The sequence below is a fragment of the Cricetulus griseus genome, unplaced genomic scaffold (genome assembly GCF_003668045.3).
Source record: "Cricetulus griseus strain 17A/GY unplaced genomic scaffold, alternate assembly CriGri-PICRH-1.0 unplaced_scaffold_372, whole genome shotgun sequence".
NCBI lineage: Eukaryota > Metazoa > Chordata > Mammalia > Rodentia > Cricetidae > Cricetulus > Cricetulus griseus.
Window position 1 is genome coordinate 1,789 of NW_023277111.1, and position 20,619 is coordinate 22,407.

General features: G+C 41.2%; 2 protein-coding genes across 2 annotated transcripts; one reads left to right on the plus strand and one right to left on the minus strand.

Annotated features, from left to right (window-relative positions):
• Window positions 1–13,770: 13,770 nt before the first annotated feature.
• Window positions 13,771–14,463, plus strand: LOC113837922 (GTPase ERas-like). Its single transcript, XM_027433743.2, has one exon. The coding sequence runs from the start codon at window positions 13,771–13,773 to the stop codon at window positions 14,461–14,463; it is 693 nt and encodes a 230-aa protein (XP_027289544.1).
• Window positions 14,464–18,556: 4,093 nt separating this feature from the next.
• LOC113837924 (GRB2-associated-binding protein 2-like) lies at window positions 18,557–20,394 on the minus strand. The gene is given in 4 exon segments (XM_035453844.1): window positions 18,557–18,775; window positions 18,777–19,363; window positions 19,397–19,989; window positions 19,992–20,394. Coding segments are annotated over 4 exon segments (1,800 nt in total). The 3' UTR covers window positions 18,557–18,558.
• Window positions 20,395–20,619: the final 225 nt, after the last annotated feature.

Here is a 20,619-nt window from a genome sequence, read left to right on the forward strand (position 1 = left end):
GTGGGGTTGGCAACGACCCTGCCACCCAGTCCAGGCCACAGCCCACCCACCCCACTCTACAGCCCCTCCAACCTCAAGGCACTTCCGGGACTCAGATCTAGTCTAGCATCACACCTCTCAGGTTCCAGACCTGGCCTGAGAAGCAACTAACACCTATTCCTTCCCCCACTTTCTCTTGCTTGAGATAAATATAGGAGATTCCGGATACCTGGCCTGAGAGCAATTAACTTTCATTCCTCCCCCACCTCCTTTTTCTCTGCTTCTTCCTTTCTTTTTAAAAAGCCCCTTGGTTTCAATAAAGTTGGGTCTTGACAAAACCTGCTTGGTCCTGTTCTTTCTTTCCTGCCCATCATTTTCAGGCATGATCCACCTCAGCCTCACGAATTACCGGAGCCCCGTGGGCCGGGGCACTTTCACCCCCTCATCACCTTTCCCCTGTTAAACAGATGACCAAAGACCTTTCTTATGCTGAAGCAAAAAACAAATCTTAAAAAAAAATGTTATTTGCACAATTTCAATATGCTGTTCACCTAAAAAATTCAACGATTTATCGGTCACATTGAGAGCTGTTCTGGCCTTTCCCCTATCTACTGGCTAAAGGCATCAAGTTAACAGGTTGATTAATGAAAATAGTAGATTTGAATCAGGTACAAAGAGCTCTACAGCCTAATAATTTTCATCATTTAAACTAAAGTCTAAATATACAATTTGGCTTAGCTAGAGATTCTGTCCCTCAAAATTGCCAAACAATGAGGTGTACCCACAATATTTATCTGTAACTAATTTAGTAATGAACCCAGATGTCCTAGAAGCAATGGGGTCATAACTCCTGTGCAGGGTATGCTTAAAGAGCAGGCTATTGCCCAGGAAAAGGGATTGGGAAGAATTTAAAGGGCGACCCCTGCCTGTGTCAGACAGACCCCCTGGTACAGAGAGCCCCTGGAGACAGGAGAGGATTGGGACATTTAAATGGGACCCATTTTACCGCAGCTTCCTAAAGCTCCAACTCTTATCACCTGGAAAAATGATGAATCTGTTTGGTAGAACAATGGCCCTTATCTGAATTAAAATTGGAGGCTTCTCATGTCCTGGTTCAGGAGCAACACAATGCAGGTCACATTGTCCCTTCCACTTATCCCTGGAATACCCCAATATTTATTGTTAAGAAAAAATGAGGTAATTGAGGCTGTTACAAGACTTGAGACAGGTCAATAATACCATGATTCCCATGGATACCACTCAGCCAGGGATGCCAGGCCCTGTGGCCATCCCAAAAAATTGTCATTTACTTGTGATGGATTTAAAGGATTGTATTTTCAATATTCCTCTGCACCCTGCTGATTGTCAGCATTTTGTGTTCAATGTTCCATCTCTTAATTTAATAGAGTCTTACAAGAGGGTATCAATGGGTATATTTGCCTCTAGGCATGACTAATAACCCTACCATGTGTCAACTTTCAATCAGTTTTGTCAGGATTTTGTAATTACCCCCAAAACTGGCATTCCTTACAACCATCAAGGACAGGCTATTGTGGAACAGGTCCATCACACTTTAAAAGCTTATTTGGTTAAATAAGGGGGACCTTGAGGGTCCCCTTGGCTTGCCTCACCCTACTTATATTTTAAATTTTTTAATAATGGGTAATTCTAATAATTCTGCATCAATTCATCATTGGCCATCCTCTGTGCAGAAAAAGCCTCTGGATAAATGAATAGATCTTCCCTGGATTCTTTGGAGAGGGCCAGTTCCGGTTTTGGTGTGGGCTCTTGTGTCTATTTGCATTTTTCCAGAGAATGGTGAATCTCCAATCTGGGTTCCAGAGTGTCATGTATACCTGGTTCCTTCTGATTTGATTCAGCTTTCTAATGAGCCATTGGATGCTAATGAGAAATCTGTCAGCCTTGGTGCTGATGGATTCTCAAAAACAGGTTTGACCAGTTATGGTCCGCTCCAACCTTAATCTGGGAAAGGCAGCCGGGAATAAGAATTTAAAGGAACAAATTTCCTAATCATTGGCCATGTCTGCTTAGTAAAGATGGAAGCCAAGCCAACCTTTTCCCACATGTCCCTCTGCTGGCCTTATGCCTGCTTAAAATACAGTCTTTTTGGCTGCCAAAGGTGTTAATTTAAGTTACAAGGTGTGCTCCTACACTCTTTGATATGCTAAGTAACCCTCACTCTGGAGAAATGTTTAACTGTTTCCTCCAAAAACGCCACTTGGAGAAGCTGCAGAGATGATGGGATTGCAGCCTCGGTTTTCATGGTACAAGACACCACAGTGGGACTCCCTGGAGAAGACGAGCTATTCCTTACTGACACGGGAGAGATCTTGACATCCTGACTTACAATGTGGCTGCAATTGGAACCACCAGGCAGTTTCTGGCTTAGCTGCCCCTCAGGCACTTAACACAGCAAGCATACTAAGTAGTTCTCAGGAGACGTTCCTTCTGCTTTAAGATCCTAAAAATTATATTTATTCTCTAGTCTAAATGGGCACTTTAGATTTTAATTGGGTAACTTTTCTAGATTTCTCAATTGGCTACTCAAAATTATTTAGGCTTGTGAGATCAGGGTGCCTCCTCTTTAGGAAGACTCTGTCTTTTGGAACTCATACTAAAGGTCACTTCAGGTATGAAAAGGGATCCCTAGACCACAGGATTAAAATCTGGGCAGCTTCTTTTAGCCTTGTCTGTTTTGAGGCACAAAAAAAAAGGCCAGCAAGTCAAAAGCCACTTGTGGAGAGAGTAAATCATGCTTTCCTTGCAGCAAGCTACCCCTCAACGAAGGTCTAGCTGAGTCTTCAGGACAAATGAGTTATCAATGATGGGTTATTTTCAAGGAAAATCTGTTTACCTAAAACAGAGGGTCTGCAAGGCTTAGGCAGGCTTTTCTATGATGGGCATGATAGATGTTGAAGTCCTGAAATACTAAGACAGACACTAATTTTTATTTTTATATGTGTAAGGGATCACCTGTAGGTGACCTCTGGGAGTCTGCTTTTCTTCACTTATCTAGAGTTGATCTGCAGTACCCTGGGGGTGCTGACTGCCACACAGCTAGGTGCTATTTCCTTATTTTCCCTACTGACAACAAGGCATGTTTACAAATATGGAGATTATCTGCAAGGTGCCAGGGGCTTAAGAGCTTGGACTTTGATCTGATTTATTTCTTAGGGTGCTGCTGATAGTGTAGAAGTTAACTCCCCTGTAAACAAAATTGTCATTCTTCTTTCAAGAGTGATTGGCTGTTTTGTCTTTATTAATCCACAGATCCCTCCCTCTATCTAACCTGTAAGAAGTAGCAGTACTGGACCCAAACCTTGGCCTCTGAGCTTTGTTGAGTGTGGATTCCCTGTGGAAAGGGAGGCTCTGCCTTCCTGGCAAGGGAGACGATGAGCTGGTAATATCACTGTCCAGTGATACAGGCTTTGCTTTTGTTGAGCAGTGGGAAGACAGATTGGAAAACTGAAGGTCTGGATTCTAGAAGTTCTGGATGTTACACTCCACTTTCAGGTTTGTCTTACAAATGTCACAGATAGTTTAGAAACTGTTAGAAAGGAGGGCATGGGAATCATCCCTCAGCAATACATGATTAGAGTGTTTTCAACACTGACAGCTACTGACAGCCACCATCATGTGATTCAGGTGAAGTTCAGTTCCAGGGCACAAAGGATTCTCTGCAATGTAGAGGTATTTCAGGTTAGCATAGTATTTTGCAGGTGAATAGGGAAGATGCCTCATCTTGTGACATCATCCATTCAACAGGAAGCAGGCATTAAATTATTCTATACATTGTGTTTTGATTGGGCATCACTGTGGCTGGATTTGCCTGAAACCACAAGGGGTAATGAGGGGCTGTAGAGTCATAGAAGGCTCTGTAGGAGATGGTTACATTTTCTGAAGGGGCCCCAGAGCATGGGGCCTCTCTGGAAGAAATATTAGTTGCTGGAGGGTCAGAAAATTAACAGTTTAGCGGTCACTTTTTTGTTGGAATTGTAGCATTTTAGTATGCCGCGGGTCATTATACAAGGTTCACACTCTGAATTCCCAATTTTGGTCCTAAGCCTATCCTGCCAGGGCTGCTCATCTGTGCAATGTATCCCAGCTGAAGTTCAGGTCCAGCCTCTAGCAGAAGTTTCTGATTCAAGGGTCATCATCCTGGGGGAGATGCTCTATTCCCAGGGACAATCAAGGTGAAGTTTCTTCACATGTCTAGAGGACAGCATTGCTCTTGGTCTCTGTTTTTGTACTGTGCAGTGGATGTCATGTAGTTCTAGGTCTGTGTCTGGGCATTTGGACTGAGAGACAACAATGAGCTCTGGTTATAAGATACAGCCTTGGGTGGAGTGAGGTTCATGGCTAAACAGATTTACATGTCTAAAAGTTTTTTTCAGACCTAATGACATGATCATCTGTTTTTTATTTTTCAGTTTGTTTATATTACCAATTTTACTATGTAGAAACATCCCTGCATCTCAGGGATGAAGCCTACTTTATCAGGGTGGAAGGATATCTTTCATGTGTTCTTGGATTTGTTTTGCCAGTTTGTTGTTTTTGTTTGCTTTTTTCTTTTTTTCCCGAGACTGGGTTTCTCTGTATTGCTTTGGAGGTTGTCTTGGAACTTTTAGACCAGGCTGGCCTCTACCTCACAGAGATCCACCTGCTTCTGCCTCTCCACTGATGGGATTAAAAGCATGCCACAGGTTTTCCAGTATTTTATTGTGTAGTTTTTCATTAATGTTCATGAGGGAGATAGGTCTTTAATTCTCCTTCTTAGTTGAGATAATGTGTGGTTTGGGTATCATGGTAACTACAGCCTCATAAAAAGAATTTGGCAAAGATCCTTTTGTTTCTATTGTGTGAAACAATTTGAGGATTATTGGCATTAGCTCTTCTTTGAAATTCTGGTAGAAATCCAGACTGAATCCATTTGGCAGCGGGATTTCTTCATTTGGGAGACTTTTAAGGACTTGTTCTATTTCTTTAGGGACTATAGGAATATTTAAATTGTTTATCTAGTCTTGATTTAAGTTGTATATGTGGTACCTATCAAGATAGTTGTCCATTTCTTTTATATTTTCTTATTTTGTGGAGTACAGGTTTTTGAAGTATGGCCTAAATATTGCCTGGATTTCCTCAGTATCTGTTGCTATATCCCCCCTCCCTGTTTATTCCTAATTTTGTTAATTTGGATATTTTCTCCCTGCCTTTTAGTAGGTTTGGATATCTTGTTGGTTTCACTGATTCTTGGTATTGTTCTTTTTTTCCACTTTAGTGATTTCAGGCAGGAGTTTGATTATTTCCTGCTGTGTAATACTCATGGATGAGTTTGTTTCTTTTTTTTTAATGATAGAGATTTTCGTTGTGCTGTTATGTCACTAGTGTGAGATTTCTACAAATTCTTCATAAGTACTTAGTGGTTTGAACTTTCTTAACACTGCTTTCACAGTTTCACTTAAGTTTGGATATACTATGCATTCATTGTCATTGAATTTTAGGAGGTCTTTAATTTTTATCTTTATTTCTTCTTCGACCCAGTGATAATTCAGTTGAGATTTGTTCATTTTCCATGAGTTTGTAGGCTTTCTGTTGTTTGTGTTATGATCTGTTACGATTAATGAGGTTATTCCAAATTGTGTATCTGTTGGGAATTGCTTTCTGTCCAAGTATTTGGACATTTTTAGAAAAGATTCCATGATATGCTGAGAAGAAGGTATATTCTTTCTTTTTTTGGTGAACTTGTCTGTAGATATCCATTAAGTTTGTTTGAGTCATAACATTTATTATTTCCCTTATTTCTCTTTTAATTTCTGTCTAGCAGAGCTGTCCACTGGTGAGAATGAGGTGTTGAAGTTTCCCACTACTAACATGTGGAGTTTGATATGTGATTTAACCTTTAGTTATGTGTCTTTTGCAAATGTGTGTGCCCTTGTATTTGGTATAAATGTTAAGAATTGAGAATTCTTTATGATGGACTTTTCCTTTGAATATGAAATGTCCTCCATCTTTGTAATTAGTTTGAGGCATATTTTGGTAGATAGTAGGGTAGCTACACTGGCTTGCTTCTCAGCTGCATTTGATGGGAAATACTTTTTCTGACTCTTTATTTTGAAGGAATGTCTGTCTTTCAAGTTCATTCGTGTTTCCTATATACTGCAGAAGAATGGACCCTGTTTTCGTATTCATTCAGGTTTTTTTTTGTCTTTTTATTGGTGAATATATAATAAAAGATATTAATCCCAAGTGATTGTTAAATCTTGGTTTTTTTGTTGTTCTTGTGGTGATGTGATGTTGTGTGTGTGTGTGTGTGTGTGTGTGTGTGTGTGTGTGTGTGTGTGTGTGTGTCCTTTTTGTGTTTTGGTGTTGTGAGATTATCTATTGCCTGCATTTTTGTGAGTACAGCTAAATTCCTTTGGTTGGAATTCTCCTTCTAGTACTTTCTGTAGGGCTGGGTTGTAAGTATTGTTTAAATCTGGTTTTGTCATGAAATATCTTGTTTTTTCTTTCTATGGTCATCTAAAGTTTTGCTGTGTGTAGCAGAAGAGATCTTCTGGGTAAACTGGTGGCAGTGGGGTTGGGGGTAAGATGGAAAACTGTGCCATCTGGTTGGCTGGCTTCGGAGTGGAAGGAAGGGGAGAGTAATTAGAGATATAACTAGATATGGGGCATTTTGTGGTTAGGGAGGGACCTGGTGCTAGGGTAACTCACAGGAATCTACAGGGATTACCCAGCTAAAACTCCTAGCAGTAGTGGATATGTAGCCTGAACTGGCCATCTGTTATAATCAGATAGGTGACTACCCAAGTTGTCATTAGAGAGCATTCATCCAATAACTGATGAAAGCAGATGCAGAGACCCACAGCCAAGCAAGCACTGGGCTGAGCTCTGGAAGTCCTGCTGAAGCAATGGAAGAGGAGCCCCTGGACTGAGAGTTGGGAGCCTGCATGGGACTGACCTAGGCCCTATGCATATGTTTGGCAATTGTATTGCTTGGTCTGTTTGTGGGGCTCCAAGCAGTGGGATCAGGAACCATACTGATTAGCCTCTTGTAGCCTTGATGCTGGGGGAGGAACTTTGTCCAGCCTCAACCTGATTCCATGCTTTGTTGACTCCAATAGGAGGCCTGCCCCATTCTTTAAGGAGATGGAAGAAGAGTGGGTGGGGGTTACAAGGGAGGTAAGGTGAGAGAGAAACTGGTCAGTATATAAAATAAATGAAAAAAATAATAAAAATAAAAGAACAAAATGAAAATGATTCTTTGTCACAATACTATTCAAGAGGCACATGGGCAGGTGTGTCTGACCCAGAGCAGGTGAGGGTCAAACACTCCATGCAGACAGAGCTTACAGGAATTTTTATTTCGAGAAGGTACCCTAGACCTTGATGCAATACACAGTGCTAATGGGGACCACATATAAGAATTGTTAACAATTTTACAGCAATTTGCAACTTTGGGCCACACAAGAAAAGGAGAAAGCATACAATATATATTCTATGTAATAATAAATAAATGCAGGAAAATAAGTCTCAGGTACCAAAACATACAATTATTAAGTGAAACAGTTTTTATAACAATATAGATGACAGGATGTTTACACTTTCTCCAGGTTTCCTCTGTACCAAGGTGAAAACACATTCAGAAATACAAGGAAATACAATGAAATTCAAACAAAATTGTTGCTGAGTGGGGGTCATAGTAGGGTTGGAGCTGTAGGACTCTGAGGTAAGCCAATCATTGTACAGCATCATCTTAACCTGGTGAGTGTCAAGTAGGAAAATGTGGTCCTTTGCCATGGGCGATTTTTTATTTTCTTTGTTAATGAAGAACTGAGAGTCCAGTTATGTTCATAATTAGCACACAATGTTGTTTCTTAGTTTTCCTAAGCTAACATTATGAACAAACAAAACATAACTATAAAACATCTGGAAGTCTGTTGATTCTCTAGAGCCATCCATCTCTGTGTAAGACGAGTGTGTACAGATCCTCTTTTTTTGGCAGAAATGGTGATGACATGGGCCATACTAAGATTCTGAAATACAATATTGCTACCTGAGGTGTCATCATGGAGATGAAACAATTCCTGAAGAAGTTTCTTTCATCACAGTTTGCACAGATGTGTCTGTTGGAATTGTGCATAATTGCTTAAGTCTATAGGGTTTTATAGTAGTCTATGGTGGATGTTGAGGCTGGGGTGTGAGTTTACATGGGTCTGTGGAACAAAGACTCTGATACAATTTAATAATGTACTTAACTTTCACAGCAGCAGGCTTCTCCAGGCTCAGTGGACTGAATCCCTTTTCCTCTGCCCAGGGCATTTCAGTTTTCTCTGTATTTACACTTTAGCAAGGTGATTACCATATGCTAAGAACAACTTGAAAGAGACTTCCACAAATATGATGTCAACTGCAAATCTTGATTCATCAGGTATCACAGTTGTCCTTATTTCCTGAACCAAATAAAGGCATGAACTGGTACACGATGTTTCCCCATCTTTCTTGTAGATATTAATTGTTTATGCAATTTCTCTGATGTGTACTGAGTACTATTGATCTGTTTACTGTCTATCTCTGTCTGTTAAACAGCATTTCTTTTACATGGTGATATCCCACTCAAAATGTGAAGAAATGACAGAGGTGACCCTCTTATTTGGTTTCCTTTTTAAGTGACTTGGTGATTACATTACCTATGTCATGGAATTAATGATGGAATCACGAGAAATATTACTATATTCAAAGATGTTTACATTTATAGTGTTGTCAGTGTAACTCTCTTTTTATACCTTTATTGTATGTTTTAGGATGCAGTAGTCTATGATGATGTGCATGTTGACTTCACTCAGGAAGAGTGGGCTTCGCTGGATCATTCCCAGAAAAATCTCCATAAAGATAGGTTGCTAGAGACTACAGGAAACTCACTGCTATAAGTAAGACTGAATTTTCCTTCACATTTTAAATAAGGGGGCAGCTCTTTTTTCCTTATTGATGCTCTTCTGTAATTACAATTGAAACAGACATGTTTCTAAGGTTCACTGATGATAATAACTTAAAAGTAGCACAGTTTCCAACAATAAAACAGATATTTTCTGGTCCTATATTTTAGGCTACAAAGAAGGTAACTTTAGGTGCAAGCTAAAACAAATATGCCTCAGAAGAAATTTTAAGGTCTCTGGAAGTTTTAAAGAAAGCAACAGTGTAATTAAGCACAGGTTAAAAACATTTCTGGTGTGTGTGTGTGTGTGTGTGTGTGTGTGTGTGTGTGTGTGTGTGTGTGTGTGATATGGGTTAAAATGGGTAACAGATATGTTGGTTCTGAAGGAAAACTTTGTGGGTTGTTCCACCTGAAACCCCAAATAAAGTCAGTGTCTGGACTTCAAAATGGTCTTGAGCTGCTGCCTGTGCATTTCAATTTTGTTCACTTTTGTAATTTGAATTTGTTTTTCTTCATAGAACACTTGCCAAGGCAGAGAAGGAGGGAAATATCTGACTGTTGAGTGTAACTAGAAGACCAAATGAGGAAAAGTGGATGCAAGACAAAGTCAGTGGCCTGAACCCTTCCTCTGCAGTGACCTCTTCAAAGACTTCAGCCATGAAGAGAAGTGAAGCTAAAAGGTAAGGTTATACAAATGGTATGTTGACTTTGAGAATGTACGGTTAGGGTTAGAATCAGGGTTATGGTTATACTTATGGTTAGGTTTGGGGTTATACTCATGGTTGGGGTTAGGGTTAGGATTAGGTTTAGGGTTCAGGGTTCAGGATCAGGGTAAGGATTAGGATTATGTTTAGGTTGCAATGTTACACTTGAGGTTAGGGCTAGGATGAGAGGTAGGGTTAGGGTTAGTATTAGTGGTAGGGTTCATGGTTAGAGTTACATTTTGGGTTAGTGGTAGGGTTCAGGGTACAGGGTTATGGTTATGTTTGTTTAGGGTTAAGATTAGTGGTTAGTGTTAGGGTTCATGGTTAGGATTAGGGTTAGAGTTCAGGGTTCAGGCTTAGGGTTAGATTATACTCAGGTTTAGGGATATAGTAAGGGTTAGTGTTTGGGATAGGGTTCAGTGAAGGGTTAATGTTACAGTTAGTGTTAGGGGTTGGGTTAGGATTAGGGTTCAGGGTTAGGGTAGAGTTAGGGTTACTGTTCAGTGTTAGGTTTAGGGTTAGTGTTATGATTAGGGTTAGTGTTAGGGTTCAGGTTTAGTGTTATGGTTAGGTTTAGAGTTATACTTAGTGTTAGAAGTTAGTATTAGTGTTAGGGTTCAGGGTTAGGGTAAAGGTTAGGGTTAGGTTTAGGGGATAGGTTTAGGGTTAGTGTTAGGATTAATGTCAGGGTTCAGAATTATTGTTAGGTTTAGTGTTCAGTGTTAGGGTTAGTGTTATGGTTATGGTTAGGGTTACCATTAGTGTTAGGTTTAGGGTTAAGGTTTGGTTTTGCTTTAGGATTAATGTTAGGATTATGGTTAGTGTTAGGATTCATGGTTATGGTTTTTGGTTAGGGTCAGGGTCTAGGATTGTGGTTATGGTTAGGGTTACTGATAGGGTTAAGTTTAGGGTTAGGGTTTGGGGTAGGGCTACATTTCAGGGTTTAGGGCTAGGGTTAGAGTTAGTATTTAGGGTTTTGGCTATGGTTAAGTTTACTGATAGTGTTAGGGTTATGGGTTTGGATAGGGTTAGGTTCAGGGCTAGGATTCAGGATACAGAGTTGGGGATGTGGTTTGTTTATGTTTACGGGTAGAGTTAAGGTTAGGGTTCATGGTTAGGGTTATGGTTAGAATTAGGGTTCGGGTTAGGGTTAGAGTTAGTGTTGGGTTTAGGGATAGAGTAAAAGTTAGTGTTAGAAGTAGAGTTGAGGCAAGGGTTAATGTTAGGGTTAAGGTTCAGAATTATAGTTAGAGGTAGGATTAAGGATTCTAGGTTAGGTTTAGGGTAAGTGCTATTACGGTTCTGGTTAAGGTTAGTGTTAGGTTTAGGGTTAGGGTATTGGGACTCAGCCCCTGTGGAGTTTCTAAGAGTTGTTTTCCAGCATAACCACAGATACCTCCTGTTTATCTGACATCACCCCACAAAGCATCAATATCCTGTTGTGAAACCTTTCACCTGGGGTTTTTGTAAGTTTGTACATAAGGCTGCTCCACAATAAAGGTAAGAGATATTCTGTCAGAAAATCAACCAGTATCTTGTTGTTCATCCAATTCTCCAGGCTTTCACCCAGTACTCGGACTTAGTTGTGGTGCAGGCAGCCACAAGTGGAGGTTTCTTCAGTAACTTCTGGAGTTTTCACACTTTGCATTTAAATTTTAGTGTTTATTTATTCTTAAATATTTGGAGGTGGTAATAGGCATGTCACATGTTGTTTGCACTCCACTGCTAAGCTGTGATGGAAAAGAGTAAAACTGGCAATACAGAGAAATTACAAATGCTTAGGAGATAGCAAGTATCACAAAGTAGAACTTAGCTGAGGGAGGACTGCTTGTAAAACACACAAAGATAAGCATATGCTAACCAACCTTTTAGAAAAAAGGATGCTGCTGGGTGTTGTTGGTGCATTCCTTTAATCCCAGCACTCAGAAGGAAGAGGCAGGTGGATCTCTGTCAATCCAAGGCCAGCCTACTATACAGAGCAAGTGCCAGGATAGGCTCCACAACTACACAGAGAAATAATGTCTCAAGAAAAAAAAAGAAATTAGCATGCTAGGATACACTTTTGTTTTCCAGGGTTGTCTAGATATGTAGATCCAAACAATTACAAATGGGCCACCCAATTTATAACCAGCCTTAGGTTCATCCCCATACCAAAGAACAGGCCTGTAACAGTCTGCTCAAGGAGGCACTAAAACGTCACAAACCAACCTTAAGGCCTGCTGTGCCTTAAAGTTCCAGTTTTCTTCTTGAGAAAAGCATAGTTCTGTCAGATGGGCAATAGGACCCCAGGTGGCAATTATTTGAAAAATAAAACACTGTTGTGTTCAAGATTTGCCAGATCAAGCTAGGCTTTTATTTAAGCCCTCAGTCAGGGAGGAGGATCATTCTTGGGATAGCCAGTAACAGCCTTGGGTTTAGGCCTTCTGAGCTTTCCCTAAGTACCTGATGTGTTGAGAATAAAAGAGAGAGCCTTGTCTTTCACCATGAATTTGCTTGGAGAGCTGGTAATCGCCTGGAACAAAGCCTTTGTGGTGAGGTTGCTTCTGATCTGGAGAAACAAACTCTTCCCACTCCTGGGAGCTATGGTTATCAGTCCCAAGGCCACTGTGGGCCTTGTCAGTAATGATCTTGAGATGCCCTGTGTTCCCCTTGTTCAGCATTGCTTCATTAGCCTACTCCCTGAGTTTGTCCAATTCCATGAAAGTTTCTACTGACTTCATAGATGTCCCCTATGTCCTTCCATTTTTCCTACAGGAAGTAGTATATAGGCTTATATTCTTCTTAGGAAGCCTAATTGGCGTGGGACATACCTTCTGAGTGACCTCCATATCCCAGACATTTTATTGTTTGGTTTTTGAGACCGGGTTTCTCTGTGTAGTTTTGGAGCCTATATTGGCACTCGCTCTGTAGACCAGGCTGTCCTCGAACTCATGGAGAGCCACCTGCCTCTGCCTCCCAAGTTATGGGATTAAAGGCATGCACCACCAACACCTGGCCCTTCCCAGATTTTCTACATTCACATTTACTATCTTTCTCATCCCCTGCCACCTTTACCTCAGGATCCTGTCAGTGAAGAAGTTGCTGCTGATTCAGGTCTCAGTTGTGCTTAAAAAACGATTCTGGGAATAGTTTTGCTGTGTAGGTTTCCCACCTGCTCAAGTAGCTAGACATGTTTCTCCTCTATTTAAATTATTGACAGGGTAACCTGGAGCATAAACATGAAAGACGCTTAAGGATGACAATATATATGAAATGCAAAATGTGTCTAGGCTGCCTCCTCTTTTGAGTATTATCAAGAGATGAATGCATGTTTTCCTTAATTCTATTTTTCTTTATTAATCTCCTAAGTGTGTGAAGGGATTTCTCCCTGCTAAGGTGTATTAATGCTAGAACAGCTGCCTTTCTATTTTGTGAGAAATTTTTGTCTGAGCCAAACTCTCTTACTTTGACTCAAGGTGCATTGATTCCAGTCTGTCATTCACCAGGACAATGGCCTTGCTGTCTTCAGTACTACACCTTCAAAATACTTACGATGTACTGCCTAAGAGATTTCAAATTGTCCATTTGAGTTACATAGTTTACTATGCAATGCAGTCACAGGAAAAGGATTTCCATGGGTATAATTGCTTCTGCCTTCAGACAAAATTAGCTGGAATAGTTTACACTGATGGAGGACTCAGGGTAGGGAACCAGCTTCTGGAGTCACTGTTATGGAAAGGGACCTGATTGTCGTAGGGAAATGATTGTGTAATTTCCCAGAATTTTATTTTGGGGGGAGGGAGGGTTTCTCTGTGGCTTTGTAGTCTGACCTGGAACAGCTCTGTAGTTTGGGCTGTAGACTCTTCCTTTCTGCACTGAGACTCCACCAATTTCAAAGTTGGTCAATGAACTCAATTCTTACACAGGTCCATCATTACCTATAACTCTATAAGAAACAGTAGTTGACATTAGCAGCATGGAATTAGGTAATAAATTCTATATGATCCAAGATTTTCCTGATTGTGAATTTCCTCGGGTCCACAGATGAGAGCAATCAAGAAGCTGGATAGAGAGCTACCTGCAGCCCCTCAGTGGACCGCCTATCCAGGGATATATTGCTTGTGATTTACATCTCTTTCTTGAGCTGACTGTTGGGGAATGGCGTTGCCAACAATGTCTAGCATCTTGGACCTGAGCCTCAACACACAGAGCACCAGATCCCCAGAGGAAAGCCATGAGGCTTGGGAACAATGCAAAGATGCTGGCAGGAAGCTTCCTGAAAACAAGGTAGTGGTGTTGGGTGCAAGTGGTGTTGGTAAAAGTGCTCTCACTATCCAGATGACCCACCACTGCTTTGTGAAAGAACATGACCCCACTGTCCAGGATTCCTACTGGAAGGAGGTGGCCCTGGACAATGGTGGCTATATTCTGAATGTCCTAGACACAGCGGGGCAGGATATCCTCAGGGCCCTGCGTGACCAGTGCCTGGCAGCTGGTGATGGTGTGCTGGGTGTCTTTGCTCTTGATGACCCCTCATCTCTGGACCAGCTGCAGCAGATGTGGTCCAGCTGCAGCCAGCATCAGAAGCAGCGGTTGCCTCTGGTACTTGTGGGCAACAAGTGTGACCTAGTGACTACTTCTGGAGATGCTGACACTGCTGCAGCAATCCTGGCTCATAAGTGGGGAGTCCCCTTTGTGAAGACCTCAGCTAAGACACGGCAAGGTGTAGAGGAAGCCTTTGCTCTCATTGTCCATGAGATTCAGAGGGCCCAGGAGGCTGTGACTGAGACAAGCAGGAATAAGACACACCAACACAAAGCTGTGTGTAGCTGTGGCTGCTCTGTAGCCTGAAGATCTTAGTCAAACAAATTGACTCTTCTCTCATGTCATGTCTAGATGACAATTACCTTGTCATAAGAGTCCACTCCCATCAAATAAGTTACCATGGACACCTTATGAGTCTCATTTGGCGAGGTGTTAAGTGGTAACAATGGGGTGTCGAGCATTGGCTATGGTCTATGAGGCTCTATGCAAAATTGAATAAATGTTCATACTAAAAACAAAAAAGAGAAACTGGATAAAGGACAGACTTTACCTTGAAAACAAATTTTATAGTTACAATAGCTAAACAACAAAAAAATCCTGAGTAAACTATTATGCCCTGCCTAAGAGGACAATTATTTTTCTGGGTTAAGATGTAAGTCTGAGAGAAAAGATTTGAGACAACCTCGATGTGCTCCAAGAAAAATCCCTACTCTCTAGAGTACATGGCTATAAAGCTCTTTTCAAGCTTTCAAAGTAAATATTTTAGATCATAAGAACATCATATCCACGTTCTCTTTCCCTGTCTCCAAGCCCTACCATGACTCCTCATTCTTTTCTGATTAATGGCCTGTTTTTCTTAAACAACTCTTACACAGTAACAACACTTAATGTTTGAATGTGACATACAGTGGGCTGCAGTATTTCCCAGCTATGAGGTTAAGGGCTGGTTGCACTGCATATTGAGTGTATAATGGAATGTGCCCAAAATCACCCTGTGCTTTGCACAAGGAGCTCTCATTTCTGCTGGAATTTGTTTGTACCATAAAACAGACTGTGGTTCTCTTGGTCCACATGGTGACCTTGGAAGTTGTCCTTGTCCTCTGAGCCTCCCTGTATGTGGATATCTTGGATAGAAGGAGACTCTGCAGCCCTGTCATGGGAGGCTATGATGCCTTTAGTATCACTGTCCAGTGTGCACACATAGGTAGCGCTTTTGGTTTGCAGTGGGAACACAGACAGTGTGGTTTCTAGAATTTCTCAATATTGCATTCCACTTTCAGCTTTTTGTCATAAATATTACAAGTAATTTGAAAATGGTAGAAAGATGGTGACTTTGATTGTCTTTCAGCAATGCACAATTAGAATGTTTTCTAATTTCTGCTACCACCAGCCACAATAGTGTGATTCAGTGCTGTTTAGTTCTAGGGGACAACAGTTGTTACTGGTCTGCAGAGATATCTCAGGTGCGTATGGTGTTGGGTAGGGACTTAGGTCAGGATACACTTCTTGAGTCACAATCCATTTGTCAGGAAGCAGATTTTAATTACTCTTTCATGTCATTTTGGGATTGGGCATTAGTGAGGCTGGTTTACCTGAAACCACAGGAGGCATTAAGGTGTGCAGAGACATAGATAGAAGTCTCCTCCTTTCTAGAGCATGGGGCATCTTTCTTTGGAAGAAATATCAGTAGATGGAGGGTCAGAAAACAACAGATTAAGGGTCACTTTGAGTTAATTTAATTGGAGTTTTGAAGTCTTTTTTTATTTAATCTCTATACACATGAAGATTCATAGAATAACATTGGTCAAGATCACAGTTTTAATGGATAATTTTCTTTTGTTCTTTTGACTAATAGTCTACTACATTTTCTGACCTTTGTTCTTGGCTTTTTCTCTCTATCCTCCTTATTCTTTTACAAGCATTGTACACATTTTGATTGTTGTATGTTTATGGTAAGTATAAAATTTATTATGTCAATTTGTGTACTATATTTTCATAATCTCATTGAACATTCTGAGTATTTGAACTCTGAATGGAGATTTATTTATTTATTTTTTATCTTTTGTGAATGGAGCTCTGTAATGAGCTTTTTGTTATATATTGTTGTGCATTGCAATTGGATTGTGTTCATTTTATGGTACAGATTTAACATAAAACTTATTTTTGATTCATCATGTTCCCAAGGATCAATGACTTACTTCTTTGTTTATGTAGGTTTTGTTGATCTTGTTGTTATTAATCTGTGAAATAGTTTTCTGTGTATCTGTGTATCTGTGTATCTTGGGTCATTCTCTCTGATGCACAAACATATGCAAAATATAGCAATAAAGTTGGAAGATTTGTAAATCCTTTATCATTTGTATATCATTAATACTATTGCCATCAATTCTAATCTTCTACCCAACAATTTAGCTATTACACATTGCTCCTGACTGGAGATTGTTGTGTTAATTCTAGTTGGTCTTAATAATGAAAACCTGAGCCTGGCATTGGTGGCACACACCTTTAATCCCAGCACTCAAGAGGTAGAGGCAGGAGGATCTCGGGGAGTTTGAGGCCAGACTGGTCTCCAGAGCAAGTGCCAGGATAGTCTCTAAAGCTACTCAGAGAAACCCTGTCTCAAAAAACCAAAAAAAAAAACAATAATAATAATGAAAACCTGGATTCAGATAGAGGAGAGGGGTTAATGGTGAAATATCAGAGAAGCAGAGAAACCTTCCCCTAGTTCTTACCTCTACTGAAACCTCAGAACAAACGAGAGTGATCCTGTCTAGGAGCCTTAATACAGAACACACCATGTCTCTTCCCACATCATATTCCTCTCTCCACCCAGTCATATTACTCCTGTCCCCAGTTCCCAAGTACTGGGATAATGGTTTGAGTCACCACCACCACCTGATTGTTCCTTTAAACCTATCCTTAACCCTAACACTGAAACCTAAACCTCACCCTAACCCTTATCCTACCCCTGAAACCTGAATACTAATCCCAATCCAACCCTAACCATAATCCTAACCATGAACCCTAACGCTAACCCATAACCTAATCTGAGTGCTTGGAACACAACTAAGTCTAGTTTTGGGTGAAAGCCTGGAGACTTGGATGAACCACAGGACACCTGGTTGATTTTCTGAGAGAATGTCTCTCACCTTTATTGTGGAGCAGCCTTATATACAAACTTAACAAAAACCCTAGGTGAAAGGGTTCACAACAGGATATTGATGCTAGTGGGGTGAGGTCAGATAAACAGGAGGTACCTGTGGTTATGCCAGAAAACAACTCTTAGAGACCCTGTTGGGGCTGAGTCCTAACATCTCCCACTACTTTATATATAACAAAACAGTTATCAAGTAAGAACTATAAGATTTTAACCATTCTATCTTAGTGCATTACTATAACTATCTGTCTTCAACTCCATCAAAGACCATAGAAGGAAAATATACAAACTCTAGAACTGAAAGAGACATCTTGCTTCATAGATAGTCACCCAAAGTTTCTTGGCATCCATCTTTAGCCTGCAGGCCACAATGTGTCTGGCAGACTTCTCAGCAAAGCAAGAAATTTTAAACTGTCCACATGCATTGGCAGTTTGTCAGTAACACTTTTTCTGTTTCCAGAAAAAAGTCTGGCAGATTCTTCCATGAAGCAGAAACCCTTTAGGACTGTCCATCTTTATTTTCCTGTGGGTCCTGCATGTCTAGTTTGTAAAACAACAGTCAAACACTTCAGGTAAGAGCAGCTTCTTGCCAAAATGGCTAGTCTTGCCACGTTAAAGGCAAACTCTAGCAGGAGTTTCTTCGATACCCATCTTCTTCTCAGATGTAATTGGTGTGTCGGGAGCAGTTGTGTCTCACTGTCAAGAAAAACCCTAAACCATTTAAATGCCATATATACCATAGGTCTTTGAATGGTTTGAAGAATGTCCATCTATATATCTAGAAAACCTAACTAATATCAATAAATGAAGATCCATTCCAATACAAAGTATCATTTCTATACCCTATTCCAACTTTTTCCTTTAAAAAGTGATAGACTATGACTATTACCATTTCTAACCAACTGAATTTAAAAGAAAACAAATATTTGGATCACCTGAGCCACTACTTTAGGGGTTCGTGCCCCATGAAACCATGCCAGTCAGGATGCATTCACAACTCTTTATCCTCCATGGAAACAAAATTAGAAATTCCCCTCCCAAGTAACTTGTACTTTAACAACTGTTGCTCCTCCCCCAGCAATTAAACAACTCAAAAACAACACAATAGAATTCTTTTGTTAACAGTCACACAATTACAATCACACTTCTTACACACGTGTGTGGACACACCATACATACAGAACATAGATACATCTTTTGAACAAAACTCACAAAGGAGAGGCAGTGTCAGGGGGTGGCCATCCTTACCATAGTTTGGCATCTATGGAGGGTCTTGAGGACTGCTGTATCTTTGTCCATTTTTGTATAGTCTTTTGTAGGGCTTGGGTCTTTTTTTTATCTATTTGGACATATTTTACTATTTCATCTGATGTGACAGATGATGTGGATGGCTTGCAATGAGGGCTCAGAGAGACTGCCTGGAAGTCCAGGGTTATGTAATTCTCATTGCCAGTACTCTTTTAGAGCTGGGTTGTTAGTGCCACTGGGTACAGGGGATGAAGACATTGGGTTTTGCATAAGGACATAGTACTCCTCGCTGTCTCTGGAGTCTGTGTTGGTGATATTATTTGTGGAGATGGAATGGCAGTCTTGGGAGGACCAAGACTTGGTGACAGGTGACTTGAAAGGGAGCTCATTGATGACAGTGTTGTTTCTCAGGTCAAGGGGTGGTGGCTTTGCTTTTCGGCCAGGCTTGAGGTTGCGATTGACTGGGGGTGGCTGGATCTCCCTTTCTTGGCCAGAGACATTATGAATAGGAAGGGTTGTGGATGGATGGCCCAGTGGGTCAAAGTGATGGGGCACTGTGTTCATGGGGATGTAGGCACTGTGGGAATTGTCCCCTGTTTGTTCCAAAGCCTGCAGGGTAGAAGAACCTGGGTTTATGGGCACACAGTTGTAATTAGAGTTGTCACTGTCTGATCGACCCATGATAGTCCTTTTTGGGGATTTAGCAGACCAGCAGGCAGTTTCTACACCTCGCCTTGGGTACTTGTAGTCATTGACTGGAGGTCTTTGTAGAGGGTTGCCACACCAAGGCATCTTGGGGTGCTGTGGTGGGGGAGCTATGGCTGAGTCCACTAGGAGGTCTCCAAATACCTGACAAAGGTTTCTGCTGGTTACCTTGAAGGTGTACACATCCTCATTGTCTCCCTCAGACACTGTGAGGCTCTCCATAGGGTGGCTATGGGGGATGCCAAAAGCATGGTCTTTGAATTGTCTGCTTGGCTTGGGAAGGCTATAGATGCCATGGACTTGACCACTGATTCGGCTGATACAGTGTCTATTGCCCTGGGCAAGGTTTTGTGTGGCTGTGTCACTCTCCTGTCTGGTGCTCTGAGAGAAGGTGGCACTTCTGGCTTTTTCTGTCCTTTGGCTTATGCATTGGTGCGAGTGTTGATACTCCTGAGGTGTACTGGTGGACAAGGCAGGCTGGATGTGGCTTGACACAGTGGGCTGGCTAGAGTGTGAAAGGGCTGAGGACTTCCTTGTTTGGAGCAGGTGCTGACTGGAGCTGCTGAACTCAGCTGGAGAAGAGCAGAGACTGTGATTGACTGAAGAAAGGTTTCTCAGGGTGTCAGTGCTCTCTTTAGTCTGACTGAAGCCACAGATCTGGCAGATGCTCTGGACCCACCTATTCATGTCAGCCTCTGTATCAGTCACCAGCTGGAAGGTGGCTCATTGGTGATGATATCAAACAAAAAACTCCTTTGAGGTTCTTTTTTGTTGAAGGTCAGGGCTACATCCAACTGCATACAGAAGTTTAGGTTGATGATCCGCAGGGGTTTCTTGGAGTGTTCATTCTTATAGTATTCTAGAACATCTGGGTCACCACTCATCTTACCACTCCGCAGGATAAACCAGCGTTTCTTCCAAGCATACTGCCTCAACCTTTTCTCCGGAGTCAACTTCCCCAGCCAGCCAGTGCAAACCACATTGTTGCCAGATGACTGCAGGCTGCAGCAGGCTGGAGTGGACAAGGGCATGGGCTGCTGGGTCAGCTGGCTGCTTGTGCACAGGTCAAAAAGGAGGGATTCTTCAGAAGATGATTTCCCATGTTTCTTTAATAATTTTCTTAGCATTATTGCTTAATCCAAATTTAAAATGAGATATTACCAGAACCTTGTCTCTTTAATATTTCTGTGTATTTTCTCTATTTCAATCCAAGTCTCTTATGAGTTGAGGAACCCTTATTATACCTTTCAAATCCAACTATCCCAGGAGTTGAGGCACCCCTTTTCCAGTGCCTTTGCAATCCAAGTCTCTTAGAAGTTTAGGTACCACTTTTCCAGTGCCTATTAATCCAA

What these genes read in the sequence shown, in the direction of transcription:
- LOC113837922 (XM_027433743.2), top strand. Translation starts at nt 13,771, where the DNA reads ATGGCGTTGCCAACAATGTCTAGCATCTTGGACCTGAGCCTCAACACA.